Genomic DNA, 23,050 nt, shown 5'->3' with positions numbered 1-23,050 from the left:
TCAGGCACTAAAACCAAAACGGAAAACATTGCCACAACCAGGGGCGTAGCTAGGAACTCCAGGCCCCCTGAAAGAACGCTGCTCTGGGCCCCCCCTTTTTAGTAAAAAAAATGCAAGTATTTTAGCTTTGCCCCCCCCCCCCCCATACATTCTCCCATCTGAGGACCCCCAGAATATTCACCAACTTTCACCCCAATAGCGACAGCCCTGTACACAGCATAGTGTGACATGAAATTTAATAACTGTACACAATGAGTATTGTACCTTTTCAGACCTGTGTTTTGTAGTTGTTCCAATGACCTTCGGTATGCACTTATCGTACGTCGCCTTGGATAAAAGCTTCTGCCAAATAAATGTAATGGAATGCATTTGTGGCATGGAATTTCAGACTGAAAAAATAACCAAAGTATGTAAATAAATACAGTATTAAAGCAAAGCAGCAAAAATAATCATTATTAATCAGCAGAAATACAGTTTAAAAGTGCAAACATTATACGGCACAGTTGTCCAATGTAACTGCTGGTGATCTATTGTTATGGGCTATTCAGCTAATTAATCACAGATAGTGCATGGAAAGAGTTTGACAGTGATGTATTCTTACATTGTGTGCTGCTCTTGTCCAGAGCTACTTACAGTATAACGGAACATAAGTGCATCTGATTTATGATCATTAGTGTCAGTGCTGGAAATAACAAGTGTATACACACACTCACGCACGCACGCACGCACACACACACACACACACACACACATGCATACACACCCGCACGCACGCACACACACACACACACACACACTTAAACAAAAGGGGATAAGGGGAGTAATTGTCAGAAAGAAAGCCATCAGTCTCTCGCCCTAGAAGAACAAGCGCCCTGTGGTTATTTCTCATGGTGACTTTGCACAGTGCTGGTGTAGCTTGTACTAATGGATCACTCAGGTGAGCTGAGGAGGTGACGTGCGAGAACAGCGGTCGGCGAACGGAAAATCGTCAGTGATGGATGGCTGAGGACGGTCGGCGTTCTCCCGTTCGCTCTGCGCAAAGCTGTACTTCATCCCGTGTGTTCATCAGTTTTTCCTCTGAACAAAAAAAAAAAACAGAATTAATAAAATCCTTCCGAATTGCGCCCGGCAGTCACTCTCAGCTCCAGTGAACAGCCGACGTTTAATATGTTGAAACGAGTCTGCTGTCGGCGTCCTGAGTCCTCGTCGGTTCGGTGTTCCGCGTTGCGTGTGGCGGAGGCGCGACAGCCGCTGTGTCACCGTTCTTTTAAAAAAATAAAAAATAAAAATACATTTTTCCGTTGATGCTGTTCGCTCCGAAACCGCGAAGGACTAAAGTGAGCGGTGTGAACCCGCCGCCGCGGTTCACCGAACGCGAGGCATCATCGCTCCTCACCGGGGTCAAGAGCCAGGCTACCGCCTCCCCGTCAGATCGAATTAAATTAATAAAACGCCCGTCCCGACGACGGGGGGCCCTCGGAGGTCATCGCTGAAACGCGCGGGCGCAGGAAGCGCGCGTGAGCTGCATTACTGTTGAGGTACGAGGTCATCGTTTGCATCGCGTTGTCACGGCGCACCGTGTCGCTAATGAAAGACTTAACCTCCATCGAGTTTATGGGCGCTGTTCTGGAGGCGCCCGTCTAGGCAGGAAGGAAGACGCGTGGTGGGAGCGCGCTCACAACGTTCCCGCTCTCTCGAGAACACGCGTGTTAAAAACGAGGCCGGAACGCGTCGCTGTTCTCTTAACGCACCTCCAGTTACAGACACGTTTTGTGTTACTTCCAACTGTTCGTGTTAAAAGGTCTCCCTGTGTAACACGTGGAACGTCTATTTCTAACATAAAGGCAGCAACTGACACAAAATTAGTTGAAAGTACCACAAAAATAGTGACACGAAAAAGTGTCGGGTTTTAACACAGCCGTGTTGAGAGTGTGTGTGCTGTGTGGTAGCAGTGTAGAGAAACTGGGCTTGTAACGCAAAGCTTTTTCCAAACTACAGTTGTATGAACTTAGACCAACGTGCTTAAACTAAGCTGCTCCAGTAAAACGCCCCGCTGTCGTATGTGAAAATGTGTAAATATCCACGGAAGCTTCCGGAGATAAGAGAGTCTGCTAGCCGCTCAAACGAAACATCCGTTTGCTGCTTCGTCAGCGGCGTCGTCAAAAATATGCGCGCTGACCTTTTTCTCGCCATGTTGATTTTGAAACGTGTTTAAAATTTACCTCAAACGTTATCAAAAATGCGATGTTCACTGATTAAATGTATTTTTTTCACCAGCATCCATCATGTAAAGTATTCTCTAAGAAGGGGAAATGGAAAAGAACGGGGCTGGGATGCCTGGTGTACTTGCGCAGGAAGTTAAAACAACGTCCGAGGACTCGAATCGGCTTATTTCTTAGCTGCACGAGCCATTTTCTCATTAGTGAAAACCAAGCTTCAACACTTGGTTTGCTGCAGCAGGCCTTGCGTTTGTGGGATAATTTTGTCCTGAATGGATAAAAGCATCGGGCGTTCATGCAGGAAACAGGCTTTCTTACGGAACCCGTATCCCGAGCAAACGCAGGGACTGTGATCGAACGACTTCCCTCGCCTGACAGACGTCCCACAATGCCTTGCTGCCGATGCGTGCAGTTTTCTTTTTTTCCCCCTCACGCCCACTGACACAGCCATCTTTCACTCAATAATCAAGAATGATCTCTGCATTTAACACGCAATTGGCTTTCCAATAAACTTTCCCAAAAATTTTTATAAATAATTAAACATTTCAATTTTTTTGCCTTCTTGAGAGTTTGGCAGTCATCGTCTGTGAAATATATAATTAATTTGTTACTGGGAAATGCAACTGCCTGCTACATCTTTTTTTTTTTTAATTATTATTATCAGTCAACAGACTTCAGTGAAAATGTTGACTCTCGCACTAATTACAGACCAGTTAATAACATTCCGTGTTTACTCACGGGGCGGGGGGGCGGTGGGGGTGGCGGTAGAGAGGCCAGAAGGGTCCAATCAGGAGGTGAGCTGCCGTCAGGAATGGCGCCTCTAATCTATGATTAATTTTATTTGAGTCACGGCCTTGAGATTGCGTTCAGCCTGGGCTGCAGGCCGAGAGCGAGCGCTCGCTGTGGAACGCGTGTGTAATATATCCCTCTCCGGCCTTGTGGTTATGCTTTCAGGCTCTTTATAATGTAGACCAGGATGTGTGGAAAGAAAAAGAAAAAAAACTCTGCTGCTGGTACAAGCTTAACCCTTTAACTGGCAGCTCTGTCGAGAGACCAACACCGGTTCCGTACATGCCACGAGCGAGCAAATTCCCGATGATGTCGTTTTATGAAGCGTCCTGTATGTGTGTAATGGAGGCCTCCTAAGAAAAGGGAGGCTGCCAGAGGAACTGGGCCAGCAGAGGGCGCTCTTCCCTCTGGGCCAAACAGATGCCCTACTCTCAAAAAAGGATGTCCAACGCACTTTTTGTGTTACTTGAGTTACTTTTGATATATACATAATTTACGCGTTACAAAGGGATACTTTCTTCCATTTCGAGATTTTCCCTGTTTTGAGATTGTGACAAAGGAAGGGGAGGGGGGGGGGGGTTGGCATGTGTTTTAAAAGGTTACCATCCTTCCAATGAGCCCTTCAACCAGTGCCCTGACTCACTGTGGGTTATCTCATGACACTTTTTAAAAAGGAAAGAGGTGTTTACACCAGGTGTCATGGTCAAGTAACCATGAAACGGACCCTGTGCTTAATTAATGTATAATTCTACGGCTAACGAATTGCATCCCAGACGCCTGATGGGCTCCACAGTCTCCTGCATTCCCCAGCTCATTACTGCCCATTTGATGCGCTTGGGTAGCTTCAGGTGAAACAAATAAAATAAATAATGAATGGGTGTGAGCTCATTATTGACTTAGGACATCTGGCCATATCGGAGTTGAATAATTTATTGTTTTTTTCTTTTTTGTTTTTTTTAAACTGAAAGGAAAAGTTAATTTGAGGTGAAAGTTGTTTTGTCTTTCTCAGGGGCTCACTTATGTGTTTTTCTGTTGTTTTGGTTTTACCGTGTGTCGTACTTCTGGACTGCCAAGTCCTGATACCCCAACCCTTACCTGGGTTGTCAGGGGGAGGAGGGAGGAATAAGGAATGCTGTATGCTATTGTGCCACTAAAATACGACAGATTTAAAAGTACAGCTACCCGAGTTGATGCAGCGAGACTAATCTGGTTTTAGGGGGATTAACCTGTTTCTAATTCCCCCCCCCCTCCTCCTCCACACCTCTCTTCAGTAACAAATTCAAGGCTGTCTTCCACCCGCAGCTGAGACTTGTTCTCGCTCTGGACGCTGTGGCAGTTATACGACAGCGTGTTTGCGTTGAAAGGAAACCACTGTGGACTTCAGTCCGTCCCAGCTGCGGGGACTCGTCATTACAAGCTTCTGGAGACGCCACGCACAGTGCCGTCCCAGTCAGCCTTTTTCACCGGCACGCCATCGACGTTCATCGCTGACGTCACGGCCTCGCGGTTTCAGAGTGAGGCTTCGAGAACACGATAACGGGAGGAAGTATCCACCGTGTACGTTAAGTGGCCTGTGACCAATCACAAGATGCCACTGTGGTAGAACTGTGGCGACGCTTACTTAAACGAGTAGGCCGCCCCCCCCCCCCGTGTACGCATATGGATCGTTCCGTAGGTTGAACTGCATTATTAGCCGGAGTTCTTGGGTAATCTTCTCTCTTTCGGCTCGCACGGGAAAATGAAAGGAAAGTGATTTCTGTTCGGCTCGATTTCATCACGCGCGGTCAGGAGCTTCGCCCCCCTTCTCCCCCCCAGGTTCCTGTCTCCTTTAATGGCCTGGAAATAAATAAAACATGCTACTTTGTCGTGGAAATGGGCCCCAATACCACCACAAGCCGCAAGGAAGACATTTAAAGGGTGATTTATTATTGTGTATAGACTCAAATCCTATAAAATATACATTTATATAACAGACAGAATGAATGAATAAAAATTTCTGTGTCATATGAAAGCCTGACAACTAATAGGATGTGGTCCATTTGCGTCGAGTGTAATAATGAACAATGTGTTGCTATTATGAACAATAATAATAATAATTATTATTATTATTTTGATTGCCTTGGAACTTTCCTCTTTTTTAGTGTGTGTGTCTTTGTGCGTGTGCATGTGTGTGTGCGTGTGTGTTTTTGCAAGTGCATTTGCCTGTGTGCGTAGGTGTGTGTGTGTTTGTGTGTACATGTGTGAGTGTGTATGTGTACGTGTGTGCGTGTGTGTGTGCATGTCCCATTACAGTCTTTCACTGGAGTGTTTGCTCATGCTGAAACATTAGCTGTCTCCTGTATCGATCGAGTACAGATGCATTGCAAGGCACTGGCGGCTGCATGGCGTAGCGTGCTGAGAGGGACCGTGGTTCGGCACCGGAGGGTTGCAAGGTCGATCTCCGGGGGGGAATACAGGGGTGTTTGACCTTGGGGCGTTAGAACGGCAGTGCAGCATAATCGTTAGGGGTCTGTGTCTCTGCCTCGGCGGCAGTAAGCCCCACTCCCAGATGAGGCGCTGCCATTTTACCCTTAAACAAGCTACTTAACCCGAACCGTTTCAAGTAAATACCCTGCTGTATTAAATGGATTGGTGTAAAAAAAAAAAAGATAAATGGATGTAATGCCATGCAAATCTCTCTGGGCGAGAGCATCAGCTGAATGCCTGAAACCTGAAATGTCAGTGGAAAAATTACCCCCGGTTGCTTCGACAAATATGTCAGAATGCTCAGACTTTTTTTTCTTTACTTCAGACGAATTAAATCGGTTGATAAGCCAGGCTGCTGTTGCGTGACCCTGCCGGGCGGACTCGCTGTCCGTACTGTGAGCTGGACGACCGACGGGTTTCAGTTCCTCGTTGAGCGTCGCGCTTCCCCCGATTAGCACTTCAGAGAGCAGCTGAGGACAGTTCACGCTCCATTTGTCCAACGTGTGGCCCTTATGTTCTGCCCTGGCTGGTCTCCATGGAAATGGCTTCGCCACCAGCCAGGGTGGGAGAGCTTTTGTCCAGAAGAGGCAAACTGTTAGCCATTGGGGGGCTTAGAGACTGAAGTTTTTTGTTTCTTTTGGGACGTTGGGGGCATTAAATAAAAGAAATAGTCCGCTAAGTAAGTATACAACTTAGGTCACATATCTGAAATGTTCACGTCTTTAACACAGCAGGTCAGTTTCTGAACAAAATGTGGAGCCTTAGATTTTGTTTTTTTACTTTCTTTCTTTCTTAAAGTTGGTAAAACTCTTACTGCACTGTTTTTTGTCCGTATGATTTATTCACCTAAGTCGTCCGCTCGGTATCCATGCCTAGTTAGTTCACTTTATGGCCTGCGTCTGGCCCCTCTGGTGTAATGCCCCCCCCCCCACAAAATCAGGACGTACCATTTATATCAACCGCTTAATACAGTTATAGAGTTTACAAAGTTTAACCGTTCTAAAGTTTTCGAATAAGTGTAACTACATTTCAAATCGTGTTATGCGCCGCTGTGCTGCTGCCGTAATGCTAATTTACCTGGGTTCCTGTGAACACACAGGCCTGCCTCGTAGATGTTTCATTCACAGCGTGCTGCAATGTTATTCACATCGTTGGATGTTTGCTTTTGGGCCGGAGCTCTTTAATCTCACAGTTTCCTCACGCGAAATGACCAGTGAATGCAAATTAAAGGCTGCCGTGCCGATGGCAAGTGAATGTTACTCTATATTTTTTATCCACCTTTTTTTTCCCTGATTGCATAAAGAGCAAGGAATAGCTGTTTACCGAGCACAATTACTGCGATGCTTATATGACTGTAGCTGTACCTATCTCTGGTTATTACAGTATCTGCTTATCGTGTGAAATGTAGCGTTGTGAGTCGCTTTGGCTAAGTGACTGAACTGTATATTGTGCCGTGGATCTAATTATGAGGAACAAATGAATGCTAACCCTTTGCCTCCTAAACATCCAGGCTATCGTTCTGGGGTCCAATGACAAGTGTATTTATATTACCTTTTCTGTTTATACCTGCTGTCTCTAATGGCATAGCCAGGGCATGCTAATGGAAGAAGTGGTCATACAGATCGAATTAGAAAGACTTAGAAATGCTAATACATAGCTTTGGCTCTTAAGCCTGTAGGCTATCTTGGCTTGTACTAATGATAAGTGAACTGATTGTACTTTGTTATAGTAGTATGATGAGTATAAACCAGTGGTAATATAATTCAAAAAATTATCTGTGCACTACTTTGTATTTTATTTTTACTACTTTACTTTTATTTGTTTTATTTTTTTTTGTTATTGCCTGCCCGCCTTTTCTAAATTTGAAATATCTGTTTCGTTCGACAGCTTCACTCAAACTCAGACAAAGGGGACGGCTCGGTTCGGTACATCCTGACCGGGGAAGGGGCCGGCACCATATTCATCATCGACGAGGTGACGGGGGACATCCACGCCACGAAGAGCCTGGACCGGGAGAAGAAGGCCCACTACGTCCTCCACGCGCAGGCCATCGACCGGCACACCAGCAAGCCCCTGGAGCCCGAGTCCGAGTTCATCATTAAGGTCCAGGACATCAACGACAACGCCCCCAAGTTTCCGGACGGTCCCTTTGTGGCGTCCGTTCCAGAGATGTCAGAAGTCGGTAAGGAACTCTGGGTTTGCTGAACTACCTGAGCTACCTGATTCTTCCTTACGGTCGACGCTGTTGAGTGCCTATCGAGTCCTCTTTTATTTAGCTGGCATGTAGCGCATTGGGCATCTCCTTATGGTCCTATGGTGCTGTGATATGCGGTCTTGACATGTTAGCTATCATGTGTGCCGGTATCCTATGATGATAGCTAACATAAGAGTGGAGATATTAGCTATCATCCGTCCTGGCTGTTGAGTGCATTTCCAGTCCTCTTTTATTTAGCTGGCTTAAAGTGCGTTGGGCATCTTGTTTATGATAGCTAATATCAATTTGTATCATATTTTTTAGCTAATATGATAACAATCATATAATTATTGTTGTTGTTGTTGTTATTGGTTCAGGGGATATGTATAAGACTTCATAAAGTTACATTTTTGAATATTTAATAAAGCTTGGGACAGGAAGGACAGATCGAGCGTGCCCACTGTTACATTTTTGACCACCGTTCTATGTTCTTGCCTGTGGCAGCTGTATCGGTCAGGACGTGTTCACTGTCTACAGGGGATTAGCGCTGCAGTGCATCAGCCAGACTCCGCTCTCTGGTTTTTGTGGATCGTGTTACCGCGTTTGACAGCGGGGTGTGGGGGGGGGGGGGGTGATGAAGCCGAGAGGAAGATGTTGAGGCGGACGGCTGTGGCGTATCGTCCTGACGCCGATCTTCCGCTCTCCCTTCGGCTCGTTCGTCAGCTCTCACGGCTTCGGCTGCGGCTCCGCGTTCTTAAAAAGATATTTTACCAGAATCGCGATCTCGAGGCATAAGTTTCCGGCTGGGGCCGGGCGTGACTGTCTCTGGAAAGGTTCCAGATCCTAAAGCTGTCTCCCTCCAAATGCACTCGCAAGAATTTTCCAGCGGGGGGAAATCGGTCAATAAATGTAGCCCGGTGCTGCGAAGGATATGTTTCTCCTTCTGCTCCCCGACGGAGCCGGCTGTAAATAAAACTCTGCTGATTCCCGGGCGGAATGTGCAGGTTTGCCCGAGATGGCTCTTGTGAGAGGGCTGCACTGATGCAAAGATGACGGGTTACCTGATATATGTGGCTTTTACCTTCATTTTTTTATGGAATTGCACCACATAGGCCAGCAATATTCAACCTGTACCATATCTTTTTAATGCATCTAAAAACTGTCAGGGCTAAGAAATTGGCGCAAAATATGGTGATCTCCAGAATGATGACTCATCCTTGAGGTTAGAGGCCTTAAGTAACCTTTACAAGTGTAATGCCAGCCTGTGTTCTGTCTGCTTTATCACAGTATGTCTGTTTTTCTCATTTACATAATCCACACATACACACACACACACACACACAGACACATACCACCACACACACACACATACCATCACTTACACACACAGACACACACACACATACACGGACTCACCTTCCTTCGCCTACACTTTGGAATCCTCTACTTGAAGGGAAAATGCTGCGTGTCTCCTTGGAGGGAAAAGCTCTTCTGATGCCTCACATCATGTGATGTCCTTGTTTATCTCTTTGTTCATTGGTTCTGCTTATAGCTTGGGCGAACAAAAGCTACTTTGTTCTGCGCTTGACAGAAGGAACAAAAAAAGTATATCTTTTAAGGCGATAACAGACACAGAAATACCACTGGGACACATTCTAAAAAAGATTCATGTTGCATAAAAAAAGCAAAAAGCAAAACAAAAAACTCCTCTGTGGTGGGCTAGACTGTGTTTGTGTCTTGTGTTGCATAAATTGGTGTTTGCCAGCTCATTTTAAGGCTTGTTGAAACAGACCCGTGGGCAGACCTCGTCATTTAATGATCCTGTATATAAAACAAACCTTGAAGGCACAGTTATACACCGTGGAATGTTTTCAGTGCCGGACTTAAGGCTGAGAAAAATACCATTTTTGTTTATTTTATTGTATTTAATGTTGTGCATTTGGTAGCACAATGAATAAATAAATAAATAAATAAATAAATGAAAGAAGGTGCCATGTTTGAATTCCAGCCGATGGCCTTTCTGTGTGGAGTGTTGCATGTTCTCCTCACGTCTGCATGAGTTCCTTCTGGGCACTAATTCAGAGGCATGCGCGTTAGACAGTCTGCATTGTCCTTGGGGTACGGATGTGTGAATGAATGGTGTGTGGGCCCTACGAGGCATTGGTCACCTGACCTGCTTTCACCCATTGTCACCCGATGGATGAATGGATGGATGGATGGATGAATGGATGGGTGGATAAAAATGAATGGGAAATTTCACCGCAGGCACGAACAGGCCATGCCGTAAAGCCAGAGTTTATAGTGTACTACCTGATGATTTGGCTCTGAATCATAAGAAAGACAGAGAGAGTGGGAGCGAGTGAGTGGATGATGTTAAAAACACACAATGACACTTTTTTTATAAAACATTTATCAGCCAATTAAATGCTTTTTAAAATATGTCACGACACGTCTTATCTAAAATGCAATAAGCGAATGTGACGCAAAACATGATGTAACTTGATTCACGGTCATACCACGGGAGATCAAAAGGTCCTGCACTCGTGCTTATGAATGATTTATTAAGATGTTATATTTAGGTAATGAAGGTGTTATAAATACTTTATGAAGGCTGCATGAATATGTACTGCACGTAAAGTGCACTGGTTGGGGCCGTTTCCTGTCCACACATCACTTTTGCCTTTATGCCATCTCACGATCACACGCCGTTTTTCCACAGTTCTCCTTTTACTACGATTTTTACCTTTTTTCTCTCAAAGCTTATTCTCCCTATGGCCTTTCTCTGCCGCTGTCAGAATTATGGCTGCATCGTCAGCTATTATTATTATTATTACATTATCGTTATGATTGTTATTGTTATTATGTAACAGGCAGTTCAATACAGTGACATATTAGCTAAGCGGTGGAAATGAGTGTGGAATCACACAGGCCTTTCCTTAAACACCTCTTCGAGTGGCACGCCATGCAGCACCACTAATTGGTACTCCAACAGCAATGGCTTACGGTCTTGCATCCACACAAACAGGCTACGTCCCACCGGTCTAGTAGTCAGAAGACTGGGGTCGTAAAATTGACTGAGGTGACTGGATGCTGTCTGCCCAAACGGCAGACTTCTTATCACTGGCAGGAACGTCTACTTCCTATAGAGTTTCCTTACATCTGAAATATAAGGGATTCCATTAATCAATGATTATAAGTTCATCAGTCTACCTTAAATAGGCAGGGGCTGGGTTTAGGAAGTTGATTGACGCCTGCCAAGTCCAATAACTAGCCACAAAACAAGCTTCCATGGCAACATAAAAGGTTAAACTTTGGGGACAAACCCTCTCTCCCGTTCAAAGCTGCAAACAGCCGTGATGACCATTTTTGCTTCACAAATCTGAAACTTAGAAGTAATTGGTAACTACTGCAGTCATTGTTAGTATAGATGAACCTTCTGCGTCTTATTCAAACAGAACAGTATTTTCCCTGCTTCGTATAAATTATTAAAAGACTAAACAAAACTTTGAGGCCTAATAAATGTACTAAAGCGTCAAAGCCTTCACATTTATTTAATGTATTCGTTTATTAGGTAAACGTTTGCTAACTGTCTGCCGGATTAAATCTGTTGCTAACGCTAGTGGCTCCATTGAATGAGAAAGGGATACGGGAGCATATTTATTTATGCAATTTTAAGATGCTGACAGCATGCTGTCTATGGCTGTCATCAACTCTCAAAGTGCCGAAGGGAAGTGACGTGTTTCTTACTCGAAAAATGTATTTAGTTAAATGTACATTTTAAATGTATTTTATTTATTTATTTATTATTAAGATGATTAACTTATTTTCTAATACTGTTTTTTCTAAGTATTAAAAGGTTTCCTGAGAGCAGTAGCACTGAGCTCCTTTTCTGAGATAAGGACATGAGAAGGGGGACCTGATCCTCGGTAAGAACTGGAACACAGATGCAATCTGGCTCTGTGTCTTGGAAACATCTTATTGATCTTGGGGAAGACCAATCAGATTATACTCTCTCCATAATGCATAATAGCTGCCCGACCAATAGGGCAACGTCTTGGTCAATTACTGTACTTCTTGAATGCAGTGAAAATAATAATGCTTAATGGGCCTCAGAGCAAACAGACGAAGAATGACCTCATTTGCAACCAACAGCAAATGAGGTCGTTTACGCCAGAAGCAAAAATGAGTCTGGCGTAACGTGGGTTTGGCCAGATTTATTGATGGCAAGAATCGTGATACTTGCATTAGTCTCATATCGCAGGTGATTTGTCACATTTGAGGAGGAATATATACAGATTCTGAGTCTATACGCTGCCTGTCTTGCTGAGGTGTTGTAAGACTAGTCTGTACGCTGTATAGCTGTGTCTCTGTTAAAGATTAGCGGACTGTGACTTAATGAAGAGCTTCAGTGTGCACAGCAGAACTGCTGAAAGTCATTCATTTGAGGCAATATCCTCCAATTATTGAGTGTTCCAGGCCCTGCACCACGCCAACCGCAAAACAAAACAATATCCAGCAGCATCCAACAGCTGGTCTGAGAGTGTGCATGATGAGAATGAAACCAAGATTCCCCCAAGAGACTGCCTCCTTTCCACTGTGTGTGTGTGTGTGTGTGTGTGTGTGTGTGTGTGTGTTTGTGTGCGTATGTGTATGCATTTGTGTGTGTGTGCGTATGCATATGCATGTGTTTTTGAGTGTGTGTGTGCATGTGCATGTGCGGGTGTGTGTGTGTGAGAGAGAGAGAAGGAGAGAGAGAGAAATAGAGACAGTAAATGGAGAGAGAGAACTCATCAGGGTCAAAGAGGGTTAGGATCAAGTAACAGGGGACTGGAATTAATTAGCCGAAAGATCACTCCTAGCCTCCAGCAAAGTTTATGCTGTTTTTGGTCCAAAAGCGATTAGAAAAGGGACTGATGGAACTCATTTCAGAGCAGAGAGCGTTCACTGGCCACTGTGGAGCAGTGAACAGACCTTCGCTGCTTCCTTTACTGGGAAATGGGCTGTGTGTGAGTCCCTTTTCTTATTGTGTGTGTGTGTGTGTGCATGTGTGTGTCCGTGTGAGTGTGTGTCCCTGTGGTGTTTGTGTGTATGCATGTGTGTGTGTGTTTGTGTGTGTGTGGGTGTCACACTAGGTGTTATGGAATTAGCATGTAGCATGAATGTGTTTCCCTCTCAATGGGCAGTCTATGTGAATTTACTGTCTGTACTGTCTGTGGGTTATATGTGGTTTGCATGGATACCCTCTCATGCAGTTCTGATATTATATATTAATCGGGGATAGGCTGTCTGTGGTCTGAGTAATGGAGTTAGCATGAATACCCTCTCTGCATCTCTGGTAAGTATGGATAATCTGTCGTTATTCTGGGTAATGTAGTTAGCATGGATAGCCCGTTCGTTATTCTGGGTAATAGTAAGCATTCACACCGTGTTTTCTGTTCTGGGTAATGTTGAGTTAACATGGCCGCCATGACCATTTTTGCGAAAATATATGCTAATTGATACATACATATTCAAAATATTTGTATGTGTGCGTGTGTGTGTGTGTGTGTGTGTGTGTCATTGAAAACTACATATTAAAGTCTACCGAGTTCTTTTGCTTTGCCAGTGCCTGAGTTAGAAGGCTGAGATTGACTTTTATTTTTCATTTTACACTTTTACATTTTTCAAAAAAAAAAAAGCCCAAAATTATAACCTGCCTCGGGCGTGTTTAGAAATATCCTTGCGTAAGACTCATTCTGGCAGACAGCAGATGGATCTTTCCGTGTGAGAAATGCAGTGGTGACAGCACGCTGTGTCACTGCCAGTGTCGGCCATCTTTAGAGTCTGGAGCTGTCTGTGGAGTTATCGCCTGGGATTCAGCTTGGCTGCATTTCTAAAAGAGAGAGAGAGTGAGAAAAAAGTGTGACACCGTGCAACAGATAAAGCTCAGTAGATATTTTAACCCTTTGAAGAGTTGGCTTTTTTGGAATGTTTCTTTTTTTTCAATTTTTTTTTTTTTTTTAAGTGAGTGTTCTAAAACTCCATTGCTGTCTGTTACCAGTCATGCTTGTTACGTCAGCATTGGGACGTTCAGTTATGAACATTCTCTGTATATTCACATATTTGTAACGTGATCTTAATCAGCTGATGACTCAAGCGCATACATTCAGAAAGAAAGGATATCATGTAAATCAGAGTTCATATAAGTGAAAATAGACATTACTTTATATAAAGCATGTAAAAAAGGTATGAATAAATGGCAACAATGGTTATGGAGTATCTGTTCCTTTCTCTATATTATGTCTTATTGTATTTACATTTAGTGTGATGTAGTTTTGCTGTTTCAGTTTATTAATTAATTTATTTATTTATTTAAATTGTGCTACAACTGAAGGATTTGCATCTCAAAGAGTGGCATTAACAACCATAGTTAAACAATGCTACAAATCATGTGAAGCGTATACACAATATTCTTGCCCAACCTACCCAGAATAACTAATTACACAGCGAAATGTATTTTAGTTCACATTGGTTGTGATTTCATATTTTGAGTGTAAAAAAAAAAACAAGACCAGGTCAAAACCTAGTATATGGCTGGACCGGCCGACCAATGGTGTAACTTCATCACACAGTGACTCGGTCACAGATATTCGCGTTTGTAGGGCTGGCCCCGCTGTTGCGGTCCAGCCAAAAATGTATAATTTATTTGTCATGGGCAATCTGGGTTTATTTATTTAAGGTTATAATAGGTGCAAGGCACTGTTACACAGGAAGGAACCAGTATCTTGAAAATGAATTTGGTATAAATATTGGTTTTGCTGTAGCAAACATTTTTAAAACAAGCTAAAGGCTTAAATACATCTAACCTTGTTTGACAGTGTGCAGGCATCAAAGGGTCTCATAAAACATAATAAACAAAGTGGAATTGGTGCTATTTTTCCACATCAGCATTTTCAGTGGGTTGTAAGTCTCCCTGGTACTAGTTTACAGCCTATAACACTATAATCTGCTATCATGAGTCCTGTTTGCTAGTCACAAAAGACTCACAGGATCTGTGAAGTGGTGTGCACTGACAATGCCCATTGCACACAGGTGCTAACAAGGCAATGTGTGAACTCTCACACACATACACCCAAACACCAACACTCACAAGCAAAGGCACATACATGCACACACACACTCACACACATTCAACACACACACCACAGACACACGCACGCAAGCACACACACTCACATGCATGCACACACACACACACATGCACACACACTCACACATGTACACCACACACACACACACACACATACTCACGCACACTCAAGTACACACTGAAGTAACAATGAAAAGGAAAGACCACTTTTTGAGTTCTTTTCTTTTCTTTTTAATGATGGGCACATTCTGGCTATTGTGTGAGGTTTCTTTTCTAAGAGAAAGACAGTGAGGAAAAGGTCTGTCTGCTCAAATCCTATTTCAGCCAGACAATTTGTGCTTTGAAAACTGCAATAATTGTTTTGTCATTCCTGTGGAAGTTCCTGGAAGTCAGCTGCACACAGCACAGATTGGTTGGAAAGCTGGCCAGAGAGAAAGCACTGGAAGGGGAAATTAGTAACATCAGGCTATTAATTAAGCCATCTATGCTCCATTGTTGGGTTGGCAATCAACCCAAAAAAAGAACCAAAAAAAAACAAATACAGTGGTGCAAGGGGTGCCTCACCGCAAGAAGGTCACATGTTTGAATCGAGGGCCCCTCTGTGTGAGGTTTGCATGTTCTCCCTATATCTTTCCTCTGGGTACTCTGGCTTCTTCCCACAATCCAATGCCATGCAGGTCATGGTAATTGGAGAGTCTGAGTTGTCCAGGGGGTGTGAATGGTGTGCGTGCCCTGTGACGGACTGACAGCCTGTCCAGGGTGTATTCTTGCCTCTCACCCAATGCATGCTGGGATAGGCTCCTCCAGCGCCTTCAGCTTCGCACCAAGTCTGACACGGACAGCGCGTATCAGCACTGAAAATGCTAACTGCTAACTACCCTGTTTCTGACAAGGTGAAGGGATTTGGGAAGCGATGAACGCCCAGAGTTCTTTAATAGAGTGAGAGCCCGCAACTCTCTCTCGCAGTTAAATTCACATCAGTCAGCCGTCCGTTTGTGCACTCGATGAAGTGCTGGATCAAACCAGTGGACTCGACTGCCAGAACGAGTCTGCCGCATTCGCACGTTTTAATAGCTGGACTCGCTTCCGCTTTCAGATGATTTTAGCTCATTATGAGTCATCTAATTGGGTGTCATTAAACAGCAAGATGTGGTGTGTGGCCAGTGTTAAATTGGCTGGCTTTCTAATGAACCATTTCTTTAAACCAGCTAAGAGGGAATGCAGGGAGTGTTGGTATCTGAAGTGTGGAAAAGAAGCTTGAACTGAAGCATAGCTGACCGATATTCCTACGTTTTTATTTTATTTACAGTTTATATATATATATATATATATTATTTTTTTAATTTATTTTTTTTTTTTTTTGTATAATTGGTTGCAAACATTACTCATTTTTTCCAAACTCGTGACACAGTTCTCTGAACCAACACACAGCTGGACACAACAGTCAATCACGCACACAAAATGCACCAAGACTACCAAAACACTGCATTTGTGTCTCAAAATCAAATCATTCCATGAAAATGCCAACACTAGTTTTTTTTCTCCCTAAAGAACACTATGTGTGTGTGCTTGGAAAGCACTTGGATAGGAGGCCTGTTGCCAAAAGTTGTGCTGGCGGGCCAGCAGGGGGCAGTCTTTGCTCTGGGCCATGTAAGAGCTGTTGCCCCGGCAACAATTTAAAGCCAAGGTTCTGAGTTATTGTGGTCGTTAGATATCTCATGTCACCGTTCCCAAAAATTGGAGCTCTAATGTGGGTGGCCGGGCCGAGTCTCCCTAAAACTGGCTCGCTACATCAGACTTGGTAATCAGCTCCCTCAGTTTGAGCGGAAACACAATACCCACAATACCTTGCAATTCCCCGGCCGCTTTGAAGTCCCAGGCTGCCTCTGCAAATGAGAATGCAGCGCTCTGCTGACCTACCTGGTTGCACGAAGGTAAATAAATAATAAAATTATAAAAACAAAAATACCCCAGGAAAGAGAACAACAGAGCATAAATCACATCGAGTTTGGCTTCAGAGTGGAGAGACCCAATGAGGGGAGGACAAAAAAACACAGAACGTGTTTGTTTCCTGGGCCAGAGCCAGCGGGGGATATGAGTCTGACATGTAAGATCCGGCATGGCAGATCAAATCGGCATCTCCCTGCTCACCGAAACACGTTTTGGCGTGAAAAGCTTTAGACATAGCCTGGGGCGTTTTGGGTTTAAAAACTCCCAACAGCAACCCCCCCCCCAACAGCCTCCCAATGCTGCTGATGCAAGCCCATTCAGCTGAGGGGACCCAGCTAAAGGGCTGTAAACCGCATTGAAAGATTGAGGGAATAAGAGAGCCTGTACAGCACTGGGACGCTAACTGTTCTGTGCTACGGGACCGCAGCACTGCCTGAGGCTGCGAAAGACTTTTTAAGCCCATTTCGATGGGCAGTTTGTGGTGTTGCATTACCCGCAGGTGCTTCTGGTGTTGGGTTATTTACCGGTCCTGATGGCATTGGGTTATCTGCAGGTCCTGCTGCTGTTGGGTTATCTGCGGGTGCTCCTGGTGTTGGGTTATCTGTATGTGCTGCTGGAGTTGGGTTATCTGTATGTGCTCCTGGTGTTAGGTTGTCTGTATGTGCTGCTGGTGGTGTTGGGTTATCTGCATGTGCTGCTGGAGTTGGGTTATCTGTATGAGCTGCTGGAGTTGGGTAATTTGTATGTGCTGCTGGTGTTGCATTGCACTGGCCACAGGCTTGGAGCTGGGCTGGGAGCTCTCCATGGTGCTGACTGCCAGGGGTAATGGATACTGCATCCAACACCATCAGCATGTGTTACTTGACAAAATTAGAATGGGCCACAGTAGCCATGGCAACAAAACCATGCTGTGTCATGAAACCATAGTCAAGGAACCCCCCCCCCCCCCCCCAAATGTCTTTGGTATGTGTTAAAGTCGTGGACGTTCATCACAAAAGCACCTAAACTCTCCAACCCTCCCCACCAAGTTCCTTTCCGCCCTCTCCAGAAATATTCTGAACGTTGAGAATTCTTCAACGACGGCCGTATCCGTATCCACCTTTAGCACCAGGGAGAGTATGTGTCGCAGTGATTAAACGGAAGCTTTAAAAAATGTCAGACTGATTCTTACTGGCATAAACTTACAAATTGCTTTGCTTGAACTCTGAGGAATATTGACTTTCAGATGAGAGTCTGTGAGAAATAATGAAATAATCCCTGTGATATTTGCACAGTCGACAGGGTAGGGTAGGGGTGGAGGGTGGAGGGTGGAGGGTGGAGGGTGGAGGGTGGGGGGGAGCGATCTCCTAAGGCATTGCCTTCCACTTTTCCATCACACGGTAATTTGAAATTCCTTGAGCTCGTTCTCACAGTCATAAGTACACATGGCACACGAATCCCAAAGTAACCTAATTCTATTTCCTAAGGTTCGACACATTTCTCTTTCCCACTCAAAACTCAAACGAAAAAGCATTTTTAAATTCTTAACAGAAAAATATACAAATAGAAATAACCTGAGCTAGACACTCACCATGTGCACACACACACACACACAGCACATGCAAAAAAAAAAACAAAAAAAAAGTAAATGTGCGACAAGTTCTTCAATTTAATTATACGTGTTCATAAAATCACAGTTTCTCCTCCCTCTGACTCCACCCCCCACCCCCCAGGTACCTCAGTGTTCCAGGTCACTGCCAGTGATGCCGATGACCCCACCTATGGAAACAGCGCGAGAGTGGTTTACAGCATTCTGCAGGGGCAGCCATATTTCTCCGTGGATCCCAAAACCGGTAAGAGAATCTGTTTTTTTATTATTATTATTTTTATTACTCCATTAAACTTAATGGAACTTTTCAGTGTCCTTTTGAGAAAATTATTGGCCATCACGGTGGACATTTACTTTTATGGACTTCGCGTTAAAAAAAAAACAACAACAGTGATGAAACAGTGCATTTACAAAGATGCAAAACGACAGGCGCGTTCAGTATTTGCGTGATGTGCAGCATCACGTTCAAGTGACAGTCCTTGGTTCATAGATTGATGTTCAGCATGGCGCACACGACTCACATACAAGTGACAGTCCTTGGTTTATAGATTGATGTTCAGCATGGAAGACAGACTCACATGCGAGCAGCAGTCCTTGGTTTACAGAGTGATGTTCTGCGTGTTGTAGAGCCTCACATACGAGCGACAGTCCTTTTTTAGCTTTGTAGCTTGTTGAGGATGTGGACATTGTATGGAATAAAGTATCTGGCGTTACTGCTGTTGTGAAAATGTGCTGTGCACTTACGGCTGGATGGTACAAGTTCTTTTGGATTGAGCAGGTTGATTGTATTCCTACTATTTCTATAGCTAAGAAAATAAAAGAAAAATAATAAATAAATAAATGAATAACATCCCTGAGCATTGCGGCAAAGGCCCAGTTATGGAACTACAGAAATGTAAAAAATGCTTGTTTTTTTTTTCTTTTATTTTCTTTTGTAGGTATTCCACTGTATTCCAGGGTAGTGAGTCACACATTTTTTAGCTGTGTGAAAAGTGTGTGACTCACAAAGAGCGGACGCATTTAAGCAAAGCAAACAGAAAATAACGTACCTGTTGTTTTTTGGGGGGGTAAAAAATGAGAATCTGTTTAGGAAGGGTGTCTCCTGAGCTCAGTCGACAGGTTTGTTTACATCGTCGGTTTTTTGTCGGCTAATTAAAACCTGTCTTTGGCTGTGATGTTCGGCTGCAGTACGGCAGACACAGTCACAGAGCCCCACAGAACAGCGCTGAAGCAGCTATAACAACAGCACCGGCCTCAGTGGAGCTCCATAGCACACCAGGATCTCTGCAGCCTTCTGCAGCTTAATTGACTACGTCCCACTGGAGACAAAAGAAGAAAGCTTTTTTTTTTTTTTTTTTGGAATAGCTTTTAGAGATTCTGTTCTTTGCTTTTAAAATGAGGCTGAAGTAAAGACTGAAACAGGTTTAACCTAATGCGCTTTCTGTGTTTTCACAAACGCATGTTTTGTTACGCTGGCTGCCATTGTGAAATGGCATTCAACTTTAATGGGACAAGGAAGCGGGACAAAGGCTTCTGAGCGCGTGTCTCTGTGCGTGTGCACCAGTGTAAGAGTCTCTCTGTGTGTCTGTGTGTGTGTGCTAGTGTCTGTGTGAGTGTATGCGTGAGCGTGTGCATGTCTGTGTGTGTGTGCCTGTGTGTGTGTGCACGTGTGTGTGAGTGTGTTTATGTGTGTGTCTGTGTGTGGTGTGTGTGTGTGTGTGTATGTGGTGTGTGTGTCTGTGTGTGTGAGCACGTGAGTGTCTGTGTGAGTCTGTGTGCGTATGTGTAAGTGCCTGTGTGTGTGTGGTGTGCATACACGCATGCATTTCTGTACACATGCATACAGCTCGATGATACACAGGCTCACTTTCTAAGATTCCGAAAAATAATTCAGAGCAGCAAAAATAAAAGTGTAAAAGTGAAAATGAGCTTTTTGTTTATTTTTTAGTTCTGAGACTGCTCATGTCAGCGATGCGGTGTCAGTTCACAGCCCTCCAGTGTGAAACATGCTCTGTGTACGCGTTCATATTTAGTGCTTTGTGGAGCTCTTGTTGAACTTTTTGCCCATCGACCGGACGCTGTATGGTGCGGCCGACGACTGGCACTGATTTCGAGAACGTACATAAACCCATAAACCTTTCCCTTGATGCTGACATGGTCAGCTGTGCCAGCGGAGCGTAGGTTACGGAAAAGCCAAGTAAAGATTTTCTGCATGCTGAGTTGGGGGTACTGATTGAATGTCGGACGGCTGGATTAGCCGAGCTTTATTTATATCGAGCTTCCATTAGCACGACGCATCAATGCATGGTTGTACTGATCGCGTTCCTGTAGTTGATTGGTCGACACTTAAGGCGAGAACCAGTCCACATTTTTGTCCTCAATATGACTACCAGTGAAAGGGTTTTTGTAATTTCACTTTTTTTCTCTCTCTCTTCTCCCTCAAAGGGAGTACAGCCTGGAGAATTCAGAAAAGAATGTTCACGAAAGTATCTGACCTAAATCTGCCTGATCAGCTGAAGGGGGGTGAGGGAGGGCGGGGGTCTTTTTTGTGGAACAAGGCATGTTTGGAATCCTGTCAGCTGAAACCTGCCCTAATTGGCTGAGGGGGAGACCACCCATGAATCACTAGCTGGAACAGCCTGCATAGGTAAACTCTGGATTGCATTCAAGACTGTGGGGTGCTTCCTCTTTCCCTGAAAAAAAAATGGTCATAGAAGAACAGTTTAAAACACTTTAAGGTGACATTTACGCCACTTCACATTTTCCAGAGGCACAAAATATAATTTTAAGTAGCCTTAAAAGAGACTTCTGATGGAAAACAATGTAATCAAAAGACTCTGAGGGAAATTTCAATCAGCGGTTGGTTGAAATCAGTGTGTCACTGACAATGTACGCAAGCTCCGCCTATTTTTGGTTTAATGAAGCTTTGCTCTTCACTCATTGTCTGGCTGCTAGATCTCCTGGTTCTCGTGATAAACCTCCTATTTTCATGTTAAATACTGATGAGTGGACCACATGCATGAACCAATCAAACTGCTGCGCTTACCCACGGCAAAACATTTTGATTGGATAAAATTAGCGTGCCGTTGGTTGCGGATGCTAATTCCGTCCATGTTGTCGGTCAGTGATGACACACACTGCCCCGTCGTTGTGGTAATGGCCGTCTTGATTTAAAAACTCCTTACTCGGACGCGGACTTCACGGGGACTGGCCCAAAATGAGGAACACTGGAGCGCACGGTGCTCAGGGCAAAAGACACTGTTTTAAAAAACAGGGTGGGGCTAATGGCTATTGGTTGGAGCAGACAATGACACTTTTGCCATTAAATAAGATGGTAAAATAATTGATTCATAATTGTGTGTAACAGGTCTTTTTTGGACACTTGATTTGAGCTCGATCAGTATTTTCCAGCCAGATAGGAGAGGAGGAAATGAAATATATAAACATTGAGCAAGCTGTACAAAAGCAGAGAAAATGAAGATCGCAGCTTCGCAACAGGCTTTGATCCTTCCCCGAAATCCTCCCTGGTATGATTTATTGGCTGGGAAACTGCTGAGTGGGAAGAAAGGGGGAATAATGAAAATAAAACTGATCTGTGTATTCGTGTGTGTGTGTGTGTGCGTGTGTGCGTGTGTGTGTGTGCGTGCGTGTGTGTGTGTGTGTGAGTGGGTGGGGGCGTGTGTGGGTGTGTGTGTGAGTGTGTGCGTGTGACTTGCATTGAGCACTGTAGCAATAAAAAAAAACAAGACAAATATTTTTTTATAAACTTTTTTTTTATGGGCTTTTCACCTTCATTGGACAGGGCACTGTGGAGAGACAGGAAGAACGGGGAAGTGAGAGGGAGAGACATGCAACAAAGGTTGCACGGCTGGACTTGAACCCCTACTAATATTTTGTGATAATATTTTGTGAATGAGGCCCAATATGTGTTATGTTAACCCAATAGACATTTACATTTGCATTGTAACTTAAGAAATTACTGTGAGACAGAAAGCCTATCCTTGCACAGCCATAACAATAGCAATTACTCAAATGGCAATCTTAAAAAAGAAAGAGAAAAAAGAAAGATTATCCACTGGGGGGTCACAGGAGCCATGGAACAATATGAAGAGTTGTTTTTTAGTCTTTAGTCTGTGTGGGGTTATGGGCATTTTCTCATTCCCCGGTCTCTTAAGGCCACTGGAAACGTGTTTCAGTTTTAGCTTCTCTCAGTTTCCCTTTGTCACGATTCCGGTTTGATTAAATTCCATTTTCATTGTATTTTTATGGTATTCTTTTTTTTTTTTTTTTAATGAATCTGATTTGACAGGGACAGTGCACAATTGATCAGTTTGACGTTTCTGTGAATGTCCCAGATTTACCCAGCTGGCTAATTCTCAACTCTAGACTCTGGGCAGGTAAACAATTTAAAAGTTAAAGGCGGAGAGAGAGAGAGAGAGAGAAAAAAAAAAAACATATTTAGACACAAACTGAAATAATTAACTGGATAACATGAATGCAGATAACGGTCCACAGCATACGGCAAAAAAAAAATTAGACGAAAGCACGCACTGTTTCCTTTGTCTTTGAACTCTTCAGTTTTTCCACAAACTGTTCAGTTGCAGTGAACAGATGTCCACGCCTTCCCACAATTAGGACCTCACCAGTTTCACCCGCCAGCCCGCGCTTTAACTGAGTCACAAAGCGATCGCTTTAAAGCGCCGCCGTTTCTCAGC

At 44.0% G+C, this 23,050-nt stretch overlaps 1 protein-coding gene across 4 annotated transcripts in view; it reads left to right on the top strand.

The window, feature by feature from the left end:
- LOC135253906 (cadherin-18-like) overlaps positions 1 to 23,050 on the top strand; it is a 203,012-nt gene that overhangs the window by 133,472 nt on the left and 46,490 nt on the right. For all 4 annotated transcript variants that reach the window (XM_064333749.1, XM_064333747.1, XM_064333748.1 and 1 more), the window contains 2 exons: positions 7,362 to 7,656; positions 18,460 to 18,579. In XM_064333749.1, coding sequence (XP_064189819.1) covers positions 7,362 to 7,656; positions 18,460 to 18,579 — 415 coding nt within the window. The remainder of the gene's footprint in view (positions 1 to 7,361; positions 7,657 to 18,459; positions 18,580 to 23,050) is intronic.

Source organism: Anguilla rostrata, chromosome 4, assembly GCF_018555375.3.
Source record: "Anguilla rostrata isolate EN2019 chromosome 4, ASM1855537v3, whole genome shotgun sequence".
Lineage (NCBI taxonomy): Eukaryota > Metazoa > Chordata > Actinopteri > Anguilliformes > Anguillidae > Anguilla > Anguilla rostrata.
The sequence above is the reverse complement of the archived record's forward strand: the minus strand, read 5'-3'. Positions and strand labels throughout refer to the sequence as shown.